Source organism: Bacillus rossius, chromosome 3 (assembly GCF_032445375.1).
Source record: "Bacillus rossius redtenbacheri isolate Brsri chromosome 3, Brsri_v3, whole genome shotgun sequence".
Taxonomy (NCBI): Eukaryota; Metazoa; Arthropoda; class Insecta; order Phasmatodea; family Bacillidae; genus Bacillus; species Bacillus rossius.
In genome coordinates this window covers 122,061,198-122,076,382 of record NC_086332.1, presented here as the reverse complement: position 1 = coordinate 122,076,382, position 15,185 = coordinate 122,061,198, and the positions used below count along the sequence as shown (strand labels likewise).

General features: G+C 37.3%; 1 protein-coding gene across 2 annotated transcripts in view; it reads right to left on the bottom strand.

Annotated features, from left to right (window-relative positions):
* Nucleotides 1–15,185, bottom strand: part of LOC134531211 (dynein axonemal heavy chain 2) — an 864,487-nt gene that overhangs the window by 211,059 nt on the left and 638,243 nt on the right. For both annotated transcript variants that reach the window (XM_063366870.1, XM_063366871.1), the window contains 2 exons: nt 5,691–5,887; nt 2,092–2,256 (listed from right to left, as the gene is read on the bottom strand). In XM_063366870.1, the coding sequence (XP_063222940.1) occupies nt 2,092–2,256; nt 5,691–5,887 (362 nt within the window). The remainder of the gene's footprint in view (nt 1–2,091; nt 2,257–5,690; nt 5,888–15,185) is intronic.

Here is a 15,185-nt window from a genome sequence, read left to right as displayed (position 1 = left end):
ACAGATCGTTGGACAAAGCGGTTAACGCTTTGAATTTTTTAAAAGCCTATATTATTAAATCAGCAAAGTAGTCTCACTCCTAGTTCATTATATTATTTATATGATAAATAGAGACTAGGTGATGATTATTAATGATTGGTATGAGTATGATTCCTAATTGTAAGTCTGTTTTATATTTAGAAGATTTTATTGTCTAAAATCAAAATCTGTGATTATAAGAATTAACGTTATAAATGTTAGGATTTTATTTGATGTTCAATAAATGTTTACTTTTACTAAAAATTTCTTATTTTTATTGATACATCTTGACAAAAATGAACTCAATTATAATTTTATTCTGAGAAGTCTTGAAGTCCCGGGACTTTGATCATGGTTTTTCTCGTGTCCCGGGATTTTGAGACTGTCAAGACTTCCCAAACACTGGTTTAAATAAGTAGAAACCTTCAAGTATCTAGAAAGTGTATTGAAGGGAGGGGAAAAAAACAAGGAGGAAATTGTAAGGCGAGGACAACAAGGGGATGCATTCTACATGTGTGTGAGAGATTTGGTATGGAAGAGGGAGGTGCCATTAAAGAGCAAACAAGTGCTGTACAATACCTACTTTGTGCCCAGAGTCACTTATGAAGTAGAGACTTGCACTGTAGATAAGAGAGATACTAGGAAGATCACAGCAATAGGAATAAAGTTTATGAGGAGTATGTTCTCAGTTACCAGGTGAGACAGGATCAGGAATGAGATCCTGGAAAAAGAAAGAATGAGATGGTATGGCCATGTGCAGAGAATGGGAAAAGAGAGGTTGCCTAGGAAAATGATAGTCTTGAAGTACACAGGAAGAAGATCCCAAGGAAGACCAATGAGGAGATGGGAAGAGCAGATAGTTAAAGGAGTGTAGGAGAGAGGAAAAGACTGGAATAAAGTGAAGAATGAGGAATGGTGAAAGGACAGAGGAAGATGGAGGCATTTTACTTAGCTGACCCGGCCACTGGCTGGAAACAGTTGATGATGAATGATTGATGGATGAAAATGATTATTAATGATGGATGGTGATTGATTGATAATAGATATTTGATGATTAAAATTGATTAATGATTGATGATGATGATGGATGATGATGATGTATGGTGCATGATTAATGGATGATGCAAAATTGATGTGATGCATGATTGATGGTTGATGGATGATGGATGGTGGATATGGTGAATGGTGATGATGATGGATTGTGAATGATGGATGATGATGGAAGGTGTATAATGGTAGATGATGATGGAAGGTGTATAATGGTAGATGATGATGGAAGATGTATAATGGTGGATGATGGATGGATTATAAAAGAGTGGATGATGGATAAAAATATTATGGATGATGATGAATGGATGATGGATGGATAATGATGGGATGATGGGATGATGGGATGATGGGTTAATGATGGATGGACTAATGGATGGTGGATGGATTGTGGATGATGGTTTGATGGATGGTGGATGGATGGATTGTGTATGGAAGGATTGTGATTGAATGGATTGATGGATGGTGGATGGATGATGATGGATGATGGATAGATGGTGAATGGATGAATTGATAGATGGTGGATGGATGTTGGAGGGTGGATGGATAATAATGAAAGAATGATGATGGAGGGTGGATGGATGTAATGATGTATGGATGGATGATGGATGATGATGGATGATGATATTACTAATATTAAAAAAACTAATTATTTTTCATAGAGAACAGACAGCATATTATGTTGAAACTTTTAAAACTATAAGATATTAATAAAAAATATTTTGATAATTACATATTAAAATTTCTTAAAAATTCTTTAAAGGTGTAACATTGTTCTTCAAGTGTCAATTATAAGTGACTGTTACTTATAAAAAAATTTCTGTTATCCTGAAAGCACTGAAATATATATAAATAAAATTATTTGAAAATTATTAGACTAGAAACATCAAATAAGTAAAGCCATATTTTTGACACTATTTATTTTCAGAAATATTCCTGTTTCACATAAATTCTCAACAGTGTAATAATAAAATCATGTACAGAATACTATATTTAAAACAAGAGCTAGTGCCAGAGGACTGGTACCTTGTTTAGGAAATCCACGTCACCGAGCTGTCTCCTAGCCTCTGCCCAGGAAGGCTCCAGACGCATCAGGATCATGACGGCCTCCATCACCTTCTCCACCTCCACGGCCGGACGGGCGTACGATCTCACTTCCGCCAGGTCCTTCTTGCTCACGTCCCCCAGCGCCTAGGGCCAGAGTTCGCTGCCTCGCACTCTTCCACACAGGCATCTCTAACTTTATGGTTTTATTTTCAAGCCAGTTTCGTGTTTAAAACAACATTTTGGTGCTAACCATATTACATTTTATGAAATCTGTTTATTAGAAATTTTCGCATATTACTGAACAAATATGACACTAAAATGTTCCATGATAGTAATTTCTCCAAAACAGTGTCATTTTGAGTAATACATGATAAACGTTTTTAATATAATGATTCGTAATATGCATGTCTAACTATTCAGAACAAATGAAATAAATCTGTTAAGTATTTTTATGTTTGTAAAATTTTTTAACATGATAATGTAAAAATGAGTAAGTAATAACAGTTGCAAGATTAAAAAGAAGTCACCTTTTTCTAATTTTTTTGCATAAAATGTGGTACAAACTTCTTGCTAAAAAATTACTTTCATATAATTTTATATTTAAAAGATTAAATATTTGTCAAAAGAATTAAGTTTTGATAGAAGATTCTGATTAGTTTCATGATTGTAATTGCATGTCAGTGCTTCATGGTGCAGTAACTTAATTACGGTGTTATACAGTACACTGACATGCTTTCCTGTGTTATTTTGGTTTTATCGCAATTCACCATGTAATATTGTCCCTACATTAGATATCCTGATACGTGTTCATGCCCATCTTGCATAAGAACCTGCAGTTGTATATTACCACTCCGTCTCACACACAATGTTGGATTTTTAGTTTTATCATTATTTATTTATTTTTTTTAAATATTAACTCAATACCTCTTTAGCATTTGTTGTTCTGCCACAAACACAAATATTATTTTAAACAGATATTCAGCAATTGTAACATAATAAGTGTAAAAAGACTTGCAAGCATTTGTAATTATCATCACACCCATCACATTACACTAAATGAATATCTATTGAAAATATTTGTGGCAAAACAATAAATGCAAAAGAGGTATTAAAAATTAAATGAAAGTAATGATATAAAATGATGATATCAATAACCCAAGCCATGTGAGACTGAACATTAGGCAGCCACAAAATAATTTTACAATAGGGTTTGCATAAAAAGTTGTAACAACCCAGATTACAGCCTTCCCCATCCATCCAGCAATAATAATTTGTTATAAATTTTTTTGTCAAATTTCAGGTTAGGTTTTAAAATGATGTAAAGTTTTTTTCTTTTTTGAAGTTAGACGTAAAATATTTCACCGGGTTTATTGTTTTTATTTTTAAAATTCATAAATTTATATTTCAAGTAATTTTTTTTTGCTGGCTTCTTTGTGTGGGAAGGCGTGCTGATGTGATTTTCCTTCGTTATTTCTACGTCGGAGACTTTGTTTCACACGCTAGGCGTGTGTGTCACGGTTACGGGAGTGCGAGAAAGATACAAAATCGCTGCGTTGTGGGAACAAAGGTAAGCATTTTGTGGGAGCTTCTGTTGCTATGCGCTGTGATTGGCTGATAATTACGTCAGTGAGCCCAGGACACTGCCCTCACCAAGGGAAGGAAGGCTGTAAGATCAGTCATTGTCTGAGCACCGGGACGAGAGGTCGTGGTAGGGCGATGGCTCGCATCATTTAGCAGTGTTATATTGAACTACAACTTAGAGGTTACGGTCCGGGCGACGCCTAACAACTTTTTTTTTTCTCTTCGGACATTTAAATAAATTAGATATTTTGACTGTAGTCGTAGGCAAAGCTCACAGCGAACTTATCCGGGCAATATAATGTGATCTGTAATAAGTCTACGTGTTTTTTCCTTTTATGAAGGTACCGGTTAAATTTTTGTTGTGTGCTCTGTTGTGCTAAATATTTTGTGATTTTTAAATGAATAATTAAAACCAGGTAATACATTGAACATTGTATATACATTTCTTCTTTCTTCGTGACCTGCAACCTGTATGTTCTACTAATCTCCAAATTTGAGCTAGCCGGAGGTGGTGAGTGGTAACAAAGTTTACAAAATTACAGATGCATTCTCGTACCAAATAACTAAGCAAATAGTGAAAACTTTTATATCCTGAACTATTTGGGAAGGAATATGTCGTCAGCTAAATCCCCTGGTAGCTATGTCAGTGTAAGGGTGGCTGTAATATAAACAATATTGAAGATATGACTTGCAGATAGAAATTTTTAGGAAATGAATAAATTCAGGTACAAATAAAGTAATTAAATTCACCTTTGATTGTCTGATCCACTCATTAAAGAATAGATTTCATTCTGACAAAAAATACTGAATGGGTTAAGATGCAAATACACTAAAACAGCAGATATAACTGAAACCAGAAATCTTATGCCCAAAATTATTATTAGAAGTATATCAGGGTTCTCACACTATTCCTGATTACCTGGTTTTCCTGTCCAATATATTGACTTCCCCCCTATATCGTCAGTATATCTAGCAACAGATGTATTACAATACATACTTTACACCATTATTATTTTTTATGTAACCAACACTACTAGTCTGAAAAATACAACAAATATATATTTGTTTTATCAAACTTTGATATTTATATTGTGTTAAAAATTATTATACCATTGTTTATGACTCTTACATTTAATTATATTATGTTTTACAGATAAATATCAGCTCACAAATTTATGATTAAAATACATTACATAGTCAGGGAAATTAGAGTTGTCCAATCACTTGCCTTTCACCAAGGCATTCAGGTTAGATTTCCAGATGGGTCAAACATGGATTTTTTTGGAATTGGGAAACTTTAGCAACGTTGCTGTGGGTGCTCAAGTTTCCTTCACCCATTCATTCTGTCAATGCTTGATTATCATCTCATTACCTCTCGTAGTCTCTCTAATGACCTCCTTGCCTACGAGATGTTAAGCTCAATACAATATTTGCTGAATAGTCTGTAAAAGTGACTTCCATGGAACCTATTTGGTTAATTGAGCATTCTTTGCCAAAAATGTGTATTTTAAAGTGTATGAACGTTACAGTTTTGTTTGTGCATGGGCTTACATATAAAAAAAGGGTGCCAAAAGCCTAATGATTAAGCAGGAGCACACACAGAATTTCACTTCAGAGGGGATTGGGTGAATGAATAAAAAGGGGGGGGGGGGGGAAGAGAACCACTTTACCTCTAGTTTGCTTTAAAATTGTTTCTTTTCATTGGTGGAATGCCCTTGTGTATGCCCCAGCCATTAAGTAAGAAGAGGCTCACATGTATAGATTAAAACATAATGAAGTAATGAGTGGATGAGACACAAATGGAGTTCCATCTAAGGCATTACAGTTAAATAAGGGTTAGTTAGCTTACAGGAATTGTTCAACTAAGCTCTCTAGCATAGGATGGGAAAGTTAATATCCTAGAGGATAAATCATGAAAGAAAAATATGCAATATATAGCCCACAAATAGTTGGCATTTACACATTTATGATCAAGTAGTACATAAAAATGTACTAACCAACTCGGCCTGGAGCAGAATGGGCATAGCCTTGTCCAGCTCTCTCTGGGCTACAGCGGCATCCTTCTTGAGCTGAACCTCCTCGGTGGCTATCCTGGCCTGTCGGGTGGCCACTATCTTAGCCTTGTCCTCCACCAGCTTGGTAGAGTTGGCTATGTTCTTCAGGACTATGTCCAACTCTTGCCTCTCTTTGTCCGCTGCAACCACGCACCGCCATCACATCTGCACTATTAGGACCCTAGTCAATTACTTCTACAGTAAAAAAACTGCGTAAGTAAAAATTCCAATCAAGAAAATTTCCTGCAATTTAGCATTGGACTTATAATTACATACAAATTTTCACCTACTAGTAAAATTTCCTTGTTAAAAAGTGTAATTTTTAAAAACTTGATGAAATTCTAAACAGGGATTTACTGTACTAGCTTTGTTTAAAAACATCTATCCCAATAAAAGTAAACTCCTGATTATTCACACTTATAGAGGGGAACAATATAACCCAAAATCCCGCTGTCCCATTTAACCTTGCCAGTTGTTTATGGCACAGTTTATGCATAATGTCTATATATGTAGTCAGCATTTTTGGTATGACTATATTTACTGGACTATTATTTGGATCCTGTGCACATCTAATGTTGAAAGATGCCATATAGACTTATGTTTAACAGTCTCCATCTGACAAGTCTGACCATCTCACTAACTTAGTTGATCAAGACATTGTAAGCCTATAGGTTAGTGTATTCAACATTTTGTATTAATGTATTCAGTGGCGTGTGGTGGAGTTATTGTGTGGGTAAGCTGTCTCACCCATCCCCGACTTTAAGGCGGGGGGTCCGGGGGCCCTCCCCTGGAAAAATGTGGATTTCTAGGTGCAAAATGGGGCTATTTTTGCAGTTTTCCTGGTAGAAGTATAAAATGCACTTCAATCTAAGTAGGCCTATACATTCTTGTACCTGTCAAATTACTCCAGCTGCTACAACCAGGAGCAAAATTATTAACTTTTCGGAGACAGAAAACTATTAAAGTTGAACTGCAATATGAAGAGAGGGTTATTACATAACATAACATACAAATACGCTCACAAAAAATATATGTAATACGCAGTAGGCCCGCCTTATCCTTAGGCAGAGCTCCGGCGATCAGGGGAATGAGGTGGAAACTGAGAAACGCTGGAATGTATGTGCAGGGTAAACCTAATGAGAGTTTTTTCCTCCACATGTCAAGGATAAACTTTACACGACTTTAAAATTAGAAAATAAAGACAACGTTAGGGAAACATTTTCTATTTTAAAAGTGCTCTACTGAGTACACAAAAATTAACTTGACGAGATTTTTCACACAAGTCGAGAACATTTTTTACACCATTTTAAACTTGGATAATAAAGACAAATATAAAACAGTTTGTTTTTACAATTTAGCTACTGATTACATTAGAACTAACTAAGCGCGATATTCTTTTAAACATTTCGTATTTGGCTTTTACGTTTTTTATTTATTTACTTTTCAACCGCGGATATGGCGGGCAGACAATAAATACATACAATAGTTTTATTTTTATATATAGAAACACTTTAAGTGCAGTTAAAAAAAATGTAGTACAAGGCACTAACAACCATAAAGGCCTAGAAACACAATATCTATTATAGACTAAAATAAGCAATATGCAATAATAAATTAATTGGTACATAATATTTATAAAAAAATATTGAAAATTGAAATTTGTGCAAAACGAATTAAAACATAATACAAGACACCAAATAAAAAAATAGTTACTTATAAGTAAGCTTGATTCTTCTCTCTTTTTTTGAAAACTCATTTATTACACAGTCATTAAATTTTGCTCATTTTGCATTTCAGAAAGCAAATCTTTTTCAATGGACAATAATGTGAGTTTTGAAAGTCTGTCTTGTTGTTGTGTGCTACGGCTGTATGTCTTTATTCGCTTCAGTGCTGAAAAACTTTGTTCTGTGGAGGCACTAGTAGCAGGAATAGTTAATGTCAGTTTACACAACTTAACCACTTCTGAATATGCTACCACTAAGTTGTTAGAAAGTAAGAATAATAAAACTTTGCATACATTTTTACCTGGAAATTCCTGGGCCATACAAACTGCAACAAGTTGTGCTCTCAGTGAAACAACATCAAAGAAATTACCATACAGATTTAAAACAGACTGCAAACTAGTTTCAGGAAAACATTCTCGATGTTTTGTAAAGTTGTTTGGTTCTAGAAGTTCTAGGAACTGCAGAGATTCTAAAATGGAAAATCTGTCGCTCATTTGCTGAATAACAGTGTCAATAATTTCGTAGTACAAACGCCTGTAATATGTTTTGAGATCACTACTATCACTGTGCTCAAAACGTTTCATTTTGAGTTCTTGTGCTACGGAATTTACTTCAGCTTTTGTTTTCTCCCAAATAGTTTCAAAATTGTTTCGATTTGAAGAAGTTGTGATAACTCCTTTACTTTTGAAGTGCAGTACCCAATGTCATGCAGCTTAGTCAGCAGAATACTGAACAAAACATCTGTGTGAGGGAAAATGTCAGCAAAAACCTTTAACAGAAAATTGAAGTTGAAGTCGTTCAATGAAGCTAGGAAGAAGCCTTTGGCACTTATGGCAGATTCTTGATCCCAGTTTTCTTCAAGGTCCCAGATTTTGTCTAACAGGCAAATAAGTTCGTCTCGGTATTCATGTACTGAGCCAACTATGCGCAACTTGAAGTTCCAACGTGTGGCTGGAACACGAGGCAATCTCTTATTTACATCATCAAGGGCCTTTGTACGTTTTGTGGACTTCGTAAAAAATGCAGCCAATCCACTTATTGTACTGAAAAAAATATTCTGCAGTCTTTTATTGAACATGCAGATTGTGATAACACCAAATTTAGCATGTGCACCATGCAGTGAACATTTAGCCTGAGGATATTTTTGTTTTACTTTCGCATATGTACGAAAGTTGAGCCTGATTGCTTATATCTGTTGTTTTGTCTAGGCTGATAGAAACAAATGTAGTTTTATCAATTTCATTTCTAATGCGTTCACTGACTACAGTGGCTACACTTGAAATCAAATAATTTTGTATTAGATTTGATAGTCCTGTAAAAACTGAGGGCATTTCAAGATATGTTTCAAAATTTAAATCATACTGACTGATGAGGTTAATTAGTTCAACATAATTTCCTTTGTTTTTTGAATCATGTTCTTTGTTGTGACCTCTGAAAGGAAGTTCCTGCTTTGCTAGATAACAAACATCATCTTCAAAACGTTTCAAGATTTCTCGGTTCTTTTTAACCAATTCGTTGTGTTTTTGATTAATTTTTTTTTTGGTCGTCAAGCAAGTGTTCTATCCTAATCTTGCCAAAGGTTTCTTTCACAAAGAATAGCTTGCAAATGGCTATGGGACAAGAAATGTTTTTTTAAAACTTTGTGCAAATTACCCATGTCACTGTATCCAGTTTTGCTCCACACACTTTTTTTCTTTGGTAAAAAGCATACATGGCCAGCAAAAAAGTTTTCCAAGTAATGGGCAGCCTGTTAACCACTCATTATTTAATATAAATTACAATTAAAACGTCTAACAAAAGATTTTCCTGTTGTTTTTATGTCTAAATCAGGAGTCGGTCTCCCCACTGCCAAACAATTTTTTTATCTTAAAAAGAAAAAGAATTAAAATCAGTACTAAAAAATTTGCAAACAACGCAGTGGCTGTGTTCTCGGCTGGGGCCGGGTTGAGAATCCTGCTCCATCCCGGACAGCATATGCTGCGGATCTCACAGCTTACCTTGTTGGCACATGGACGGCAGTTGCAGATGAAGTTTACATTCTCACTAGATAGCACTTAAAACGAAAACAGTAAACACCAAAACAGAATAAAATGTTCTTAAAACCGACACTGTTGCGCAATGAAAACTTGCCTTATAAGTTGTAAAAATAAATTTTGTATCAGTATTTGTTTGTTGCACGTTACAACGCAACTTCTGCCTGCCAACGTGCGCGCACGCACAGCTAAGGCCAGCTGCTCTGGCTACAGTGGGCTTTGAGCAAACATTACCGAAGTAGTCTCACGAAGATACGCGAACCCTTTCCCCCCCTCTGCCCATCCTCCTCACCCGCCGGGCTTTCACGTTACCATGACAACTGGGTGACAAGCAAACCGACGTGCCCGCTACGGTGATCGCATCGCATTGGCACACGAGATGAAATTACCAGATGGCAAAAATTATTACATTACGCCAAGCAACATAACAAAACAACAGGGTAAGCACTGCTTACCTAGCGTCTATTGAATACAAGCCAATGAATGTATTTAACTTTATAAGTACATACTATGTCTACACACACTTGGTATTTTGAAGGCAGCCGCAAATGTCATTCACAGTACTTATGTAAATAGCCTTCGGTAATTTTGCAATACTGAATTGTGCTTGTATCCATTCCACTACCCTCATTCCTGAAATAAATACTGAACATCACAGGGAATCTTAGCTTGATTTTCTCTAGACATAATTGTTTGTAGTGCATGTGCGGTGCATATGGAATTAATGAGTGTGAAGAATTCATTTCTGGCAAGTTGGTAGTTTGAATCAAAAACATGAGTTTTTGTAACAATGGCTCCGTGGATGTATGTGTGGGATGACTAAATCAATTCATCAAGCTCCGTGAGTTCTACACACAGGGTGCGACAGCACATGGTCCTGATATCTAACTTGTGCCGGAAATTTGGTATTTCAACACGTTTTTTTTCTTCTAATTTTATATAATTTTAAATTATTTTTGGAAATTTTATTTTTCTTTATAATTTGGTTACCATGGGTGATTTACTCTTTGTTAGGCTGGTGTACTCTCCTTAGTTAAACTTTGTGCCAGTAGACAGAAGCACCTTTCCCAGAGACCTATAGGATCTTTTGCAGATCTAAGACTTTGTTGGCAGCCCGTTTGAAATTTCCCTCGCTTACAGGCATGTCCCAGGCCTGTAACGTTACTTCACTTCATGACTAAAACTGCATACAGCAGCTCTGGACGAGCTGTTACCATTTCTCATAGGCGAGCTGACCATAGCCTTTACCGTCACGAATACGTATTAGGTTCACTCCTCGAAAAGCACGTCATGGACGCGCGTTCCCAGCGTCGTTGTGTTTTATGCCTCCCACTTACTCCACTCCCCCCCTTTAGTTCTGAGAATTCACCTCCGGAGCATTGCACTGCCGTTAACTCCGCCAAGTGCTGGCCGGCGTCAAGGACGACTTGCATAAAAAATGTGAGTGCAAAGATGGACCACCCCACGACATCTAGCGGCAAATTCGCTAACCTCCCAGCCAACTTCCCCTGTAGGCCACCAGAGAGCTGCACCTGACTGCCCCTTTATTCCCTCGTTAGAGCAGACGCCTTGAGCGAGTCGATTCTTTTTTATTTCAGACACCCCTCAACAGGTAGCGCTAAGGTCGGCCAGTGCTACCAACTTCGAGACATCAGTCAGAGTTTTTTATGACGCCCACTCAGGGAACTTTGGAACCTTTCGGTCCGGGCTCCCAGTACCCCCCTTCCACTTTTGATAGAACATTTACTTTTAATTACGAGACGCGGTTCTTCGCGAGACACTTCGCATTGCGACTGCAGACGGATCGTTTGTGATTATAGGCGAGTCGACGAGACACTGCAAGACTTCCATCCGGCCGCAACCAACTATGTAGTCGCTTAAATAAGGGATGCTATCCCTGTAATCTTCTTTATGTAGTTTAGTCCGTCTGCACAGTAAGAAACATAATAGTTATTTTTCTTTTGAATTATTTCTTTTTAAATGATGAAAACGACCGCGCCCAGCCGCGTATTCGCGGGATCCAGTTCCTGGCTGGCGACGCATTGGTAAATAGAAGCCGAATTCCCTGTCTGGTGAGTGACAATCCGTGACTTTCTCCAAACACCCCCCCCCCCCCCCATAACTTTGCGGGCATTTTCTGCCCCGTATACTGTCTGTGTACAAGTTCTGATCAGTGTTGATTTGGACTGTTCGCAGACAGGGTCCGATAGCCGGATGCCGAAATGGCATTTTCATCTCCCTTCCTCAGCAGCACACAGGCCCCCTGGCATCATGTTCCCGCGTGATCTCCGGGAAACGAAGCCCCGACCTCCGGCGCTACTGTATCTTTCAACCTTTTTTTGAACTTTCCTAAATTACGCCGTCAGACAAATTTCATCATATAAACATAATTTCTGGACTTTAAGTTCATACCTATACTGGGATAGTTTAAATATATTTGTATTTTTTTTTACTGGTTTAGGTATTTTTAGTAAATGAAACTTTTTATAATTGAAGTTAGGGTCGACTCATATTTTTTTTTCTCTGAATATACCTGAGATCTGTTTAAGTACTTAATTGATATTGTATGTTTATATTTTTATTAATACCTGTTATACATTTTTCCTTTAATAAATTTTACGTAATTATATTCAGACGGAATCACACCTTGTTTCTGTTTATTTCTAATAACATTGTGAAACCTTAAAGATCCCCAGCACAAACTGTAGGAAATGGTGGGTGCTTCTATATTTATGAGAAGATGGAGATAATATTATGATTGGGAACAAATTTTGTGCTGCATCCCAAGGGTGTCTGGGTGTTGAAGGGAGTGGAATGTGGCATAATTTCTTTACATACAAATATTCTGAACAGAATTATACCACGGGAGGGCATATTCAAAGTCATTTTGGTGCTAAACCAAAGCACTGGCATCGAGTAAAAAAAAAGTAAAATGTACATACAAAATACATTTTCAGTTGTTTTAATATGGTTAAGTTAATTTAATTTTTACAGACATAGACAAACACACACACACAAAACACAAACACACATACAAAAACACAAACACACACACACACACACAGAGAGACGAATATTAACTTACATTATAAAACTTAGAAAGGAATCAATGTGAAAAAGAATGTACACAAACAGGTTAACAATATTGTGTCCTAGTAAAAGCAGGGAATGAAGCTCAAATAATGATAGTAAATGTCTTGCAGCCAGGCAATGTATGTAGTGTAGTTGCTAGTAAGTATAGCAAGAGAGGAGAAGAAAGGTAAGGCGGGAGTAAGGGAAGCTGCAATGGTGTCGCCTGCACCTAGACACTCACAGTCCTCTCATATCCTCATCTAGGATAGTGGTGATACGAGTGATGTGAACTTTAACGTGCTCCTTCACGGAGTGTTTAGTGGTAGGGGATCAGTCTACATTGTACGGGGTAGTGCCATCAGCAGGGAAGAAGGGGAGGTGTACGGTCACACCACGGCTGCCGAGAACAGGTCTACGGCGACCGACCTCAGGTGGGTTTAGTTTAAATGTGGCTGTGTGCATAATTCCCTGGCTCAGGCCGGGTGAAAGGGCTTCCTTCTCTGTTGGTGGAAGAGCATCTGCTCACGACCGAGAGAGTGGTTCGCCACATACACTACCGTACACTGGTTAGTTCCTGCCTGGGCAGAGCAAGGCTACACCAGGACAGAGGTGTCTCGGCAGTAGTCGGAGCACTGAGGCGGTGCTCTGCTACCCCCCCCCCCCCCCTCGCACGGTCAAGAGGGGTGATGGGCGAGTTTGGCCACTTCCAGATGGCGACAGAGGTCCCCGCACACAACTGAGTTAAGCTGGTTACGATGAACTGACATTGAGACCTTCGACTGGGGCATCATCATGGAAGCAATAATTACACAACTTGGTATCTATTAAGTTACAGAAACATGCAGTAAAATCTGCCAACTGTGAGCATCAATGTCATAATACAAAATGCCCGAACTATGGACATAATATTTCAGTGTTATATGTCAATTGAATTCATAAGCTTTGATTCATTATGAAACTCAGAGTATAGCTTTAGAACTATTTTGTGTAGAAAAGTATCTATGTGAATTTTTTAATAATGTAAATTTCAAAAGCTACTTCCTTAACAAATGATATGTGGATACATATGCACATAATTCTCAGAAGTAACACATTATAGAAAAAAAATATGTAGTTCACTATTTGATTACTCAATGAAAAAACAGAGGTAAAGAGTAAAACTGGGTGAATAAATAATATTTGTATACCAATCCCTCACTTAGCGCGAGTAATGTGTTCCTAAAAATGTTCATACTATCCGAAATCACGTATTCTGAAGCATTAGTCTCCATAAATAGCAAGGCTAATTTACTAAATGTGTTCCAAAATGTGTAGGGAAATATTCTTTATGTAATATAAATGCATATAATAACACTCAACAATAAATATGTCACATCGTTTATCTTCATAAGCCTATCATTAAATACTTTGTATAACAAATACGACACCGCGAAACGGGAGGTACTTATCGTCAGTCGGCTGGTTGACTTGCCCGCCCGGGCGTGACCAACTCACGTCACGTAATTTTCCGCGAACTTAACACACCATCCTTATACCACAGTGAAACCGATATTACTGTCCGGATATTTACATTTCAATTTTTTAAAAATTAAAGTGCTTATTCGTGTATCACTGCTTGGATCACATCAATCCTGTCAGGCCCTTGATTTTTTTTCATTGCACCATTCATTTAACAACCTTTTCCATTTGAATCATGTTCATTTCTGTTCTGGTATCTAATGTCAAATATATTCCTGCTAGTTCCACCAACAGCATCAGACTTATATAAACATTTGATGGAGTCCTTATTTCGTACGATTGTGCGCACAGTTGACTTGCTTAAAACTAAAGTGCGACCAACATAAATGTGGCCTTCATGACATTCTGCATGCTGCAATACTTCTAGTTTTGTCTCAAGTACTTGGACACGATGAATTACGCTCTCACTTGGAAGCCATGATTCCACTATGATGCCAATTGCAGGTGCTTGCGCACGTACACAGGTACTGGCAGACGAATGGGCAGATGTTGCTGTGTTTGTGTGAGTTCCCTGCCACTTGCTAGAGTAAGTTCAGCCCGGTCTGTGGCTAGGCGTCAACGGTACGGCACGGCGGCATACGCGCGGACATATAAACATTTGGTCCTTTACACTCCATAGCTGCAACTTAACTTGCCATAGCTGATGTTTGTACAACAGCAGATAGCGTAGTCAAACCTGCACGCGCATCTCTTCCTCTCTCATATGGCTAACTGTATGCTATAGTACATCTGTTGTTTACCGAGTTGAAACAAACTTTGTTTTGTCATGCCGGGCTATTTTTTTTTCCTGTGATGATTTTGTGCTATCTGAAATTTACAGACGTGCTATTCAAGACTGGGGTAGTAAAATTAACATCACGCTAAATGATTTCGCGCAATCTGAAGATGTGCTAAGTGAGGAATTGGTGTATATGTAAGTAACTGTTGTGACAATATATGTATTAGTTAACAAAACTGAACATTTCTCTTTTTAATTAATTATTATCCCTTTTGGAAAAAAAATAATATATATATATATTTTACTCAATCTCATGGTCCTTACAAGAAGCACATAACATATGTAATATTGGTTCATTAATAAATTTCTTGCT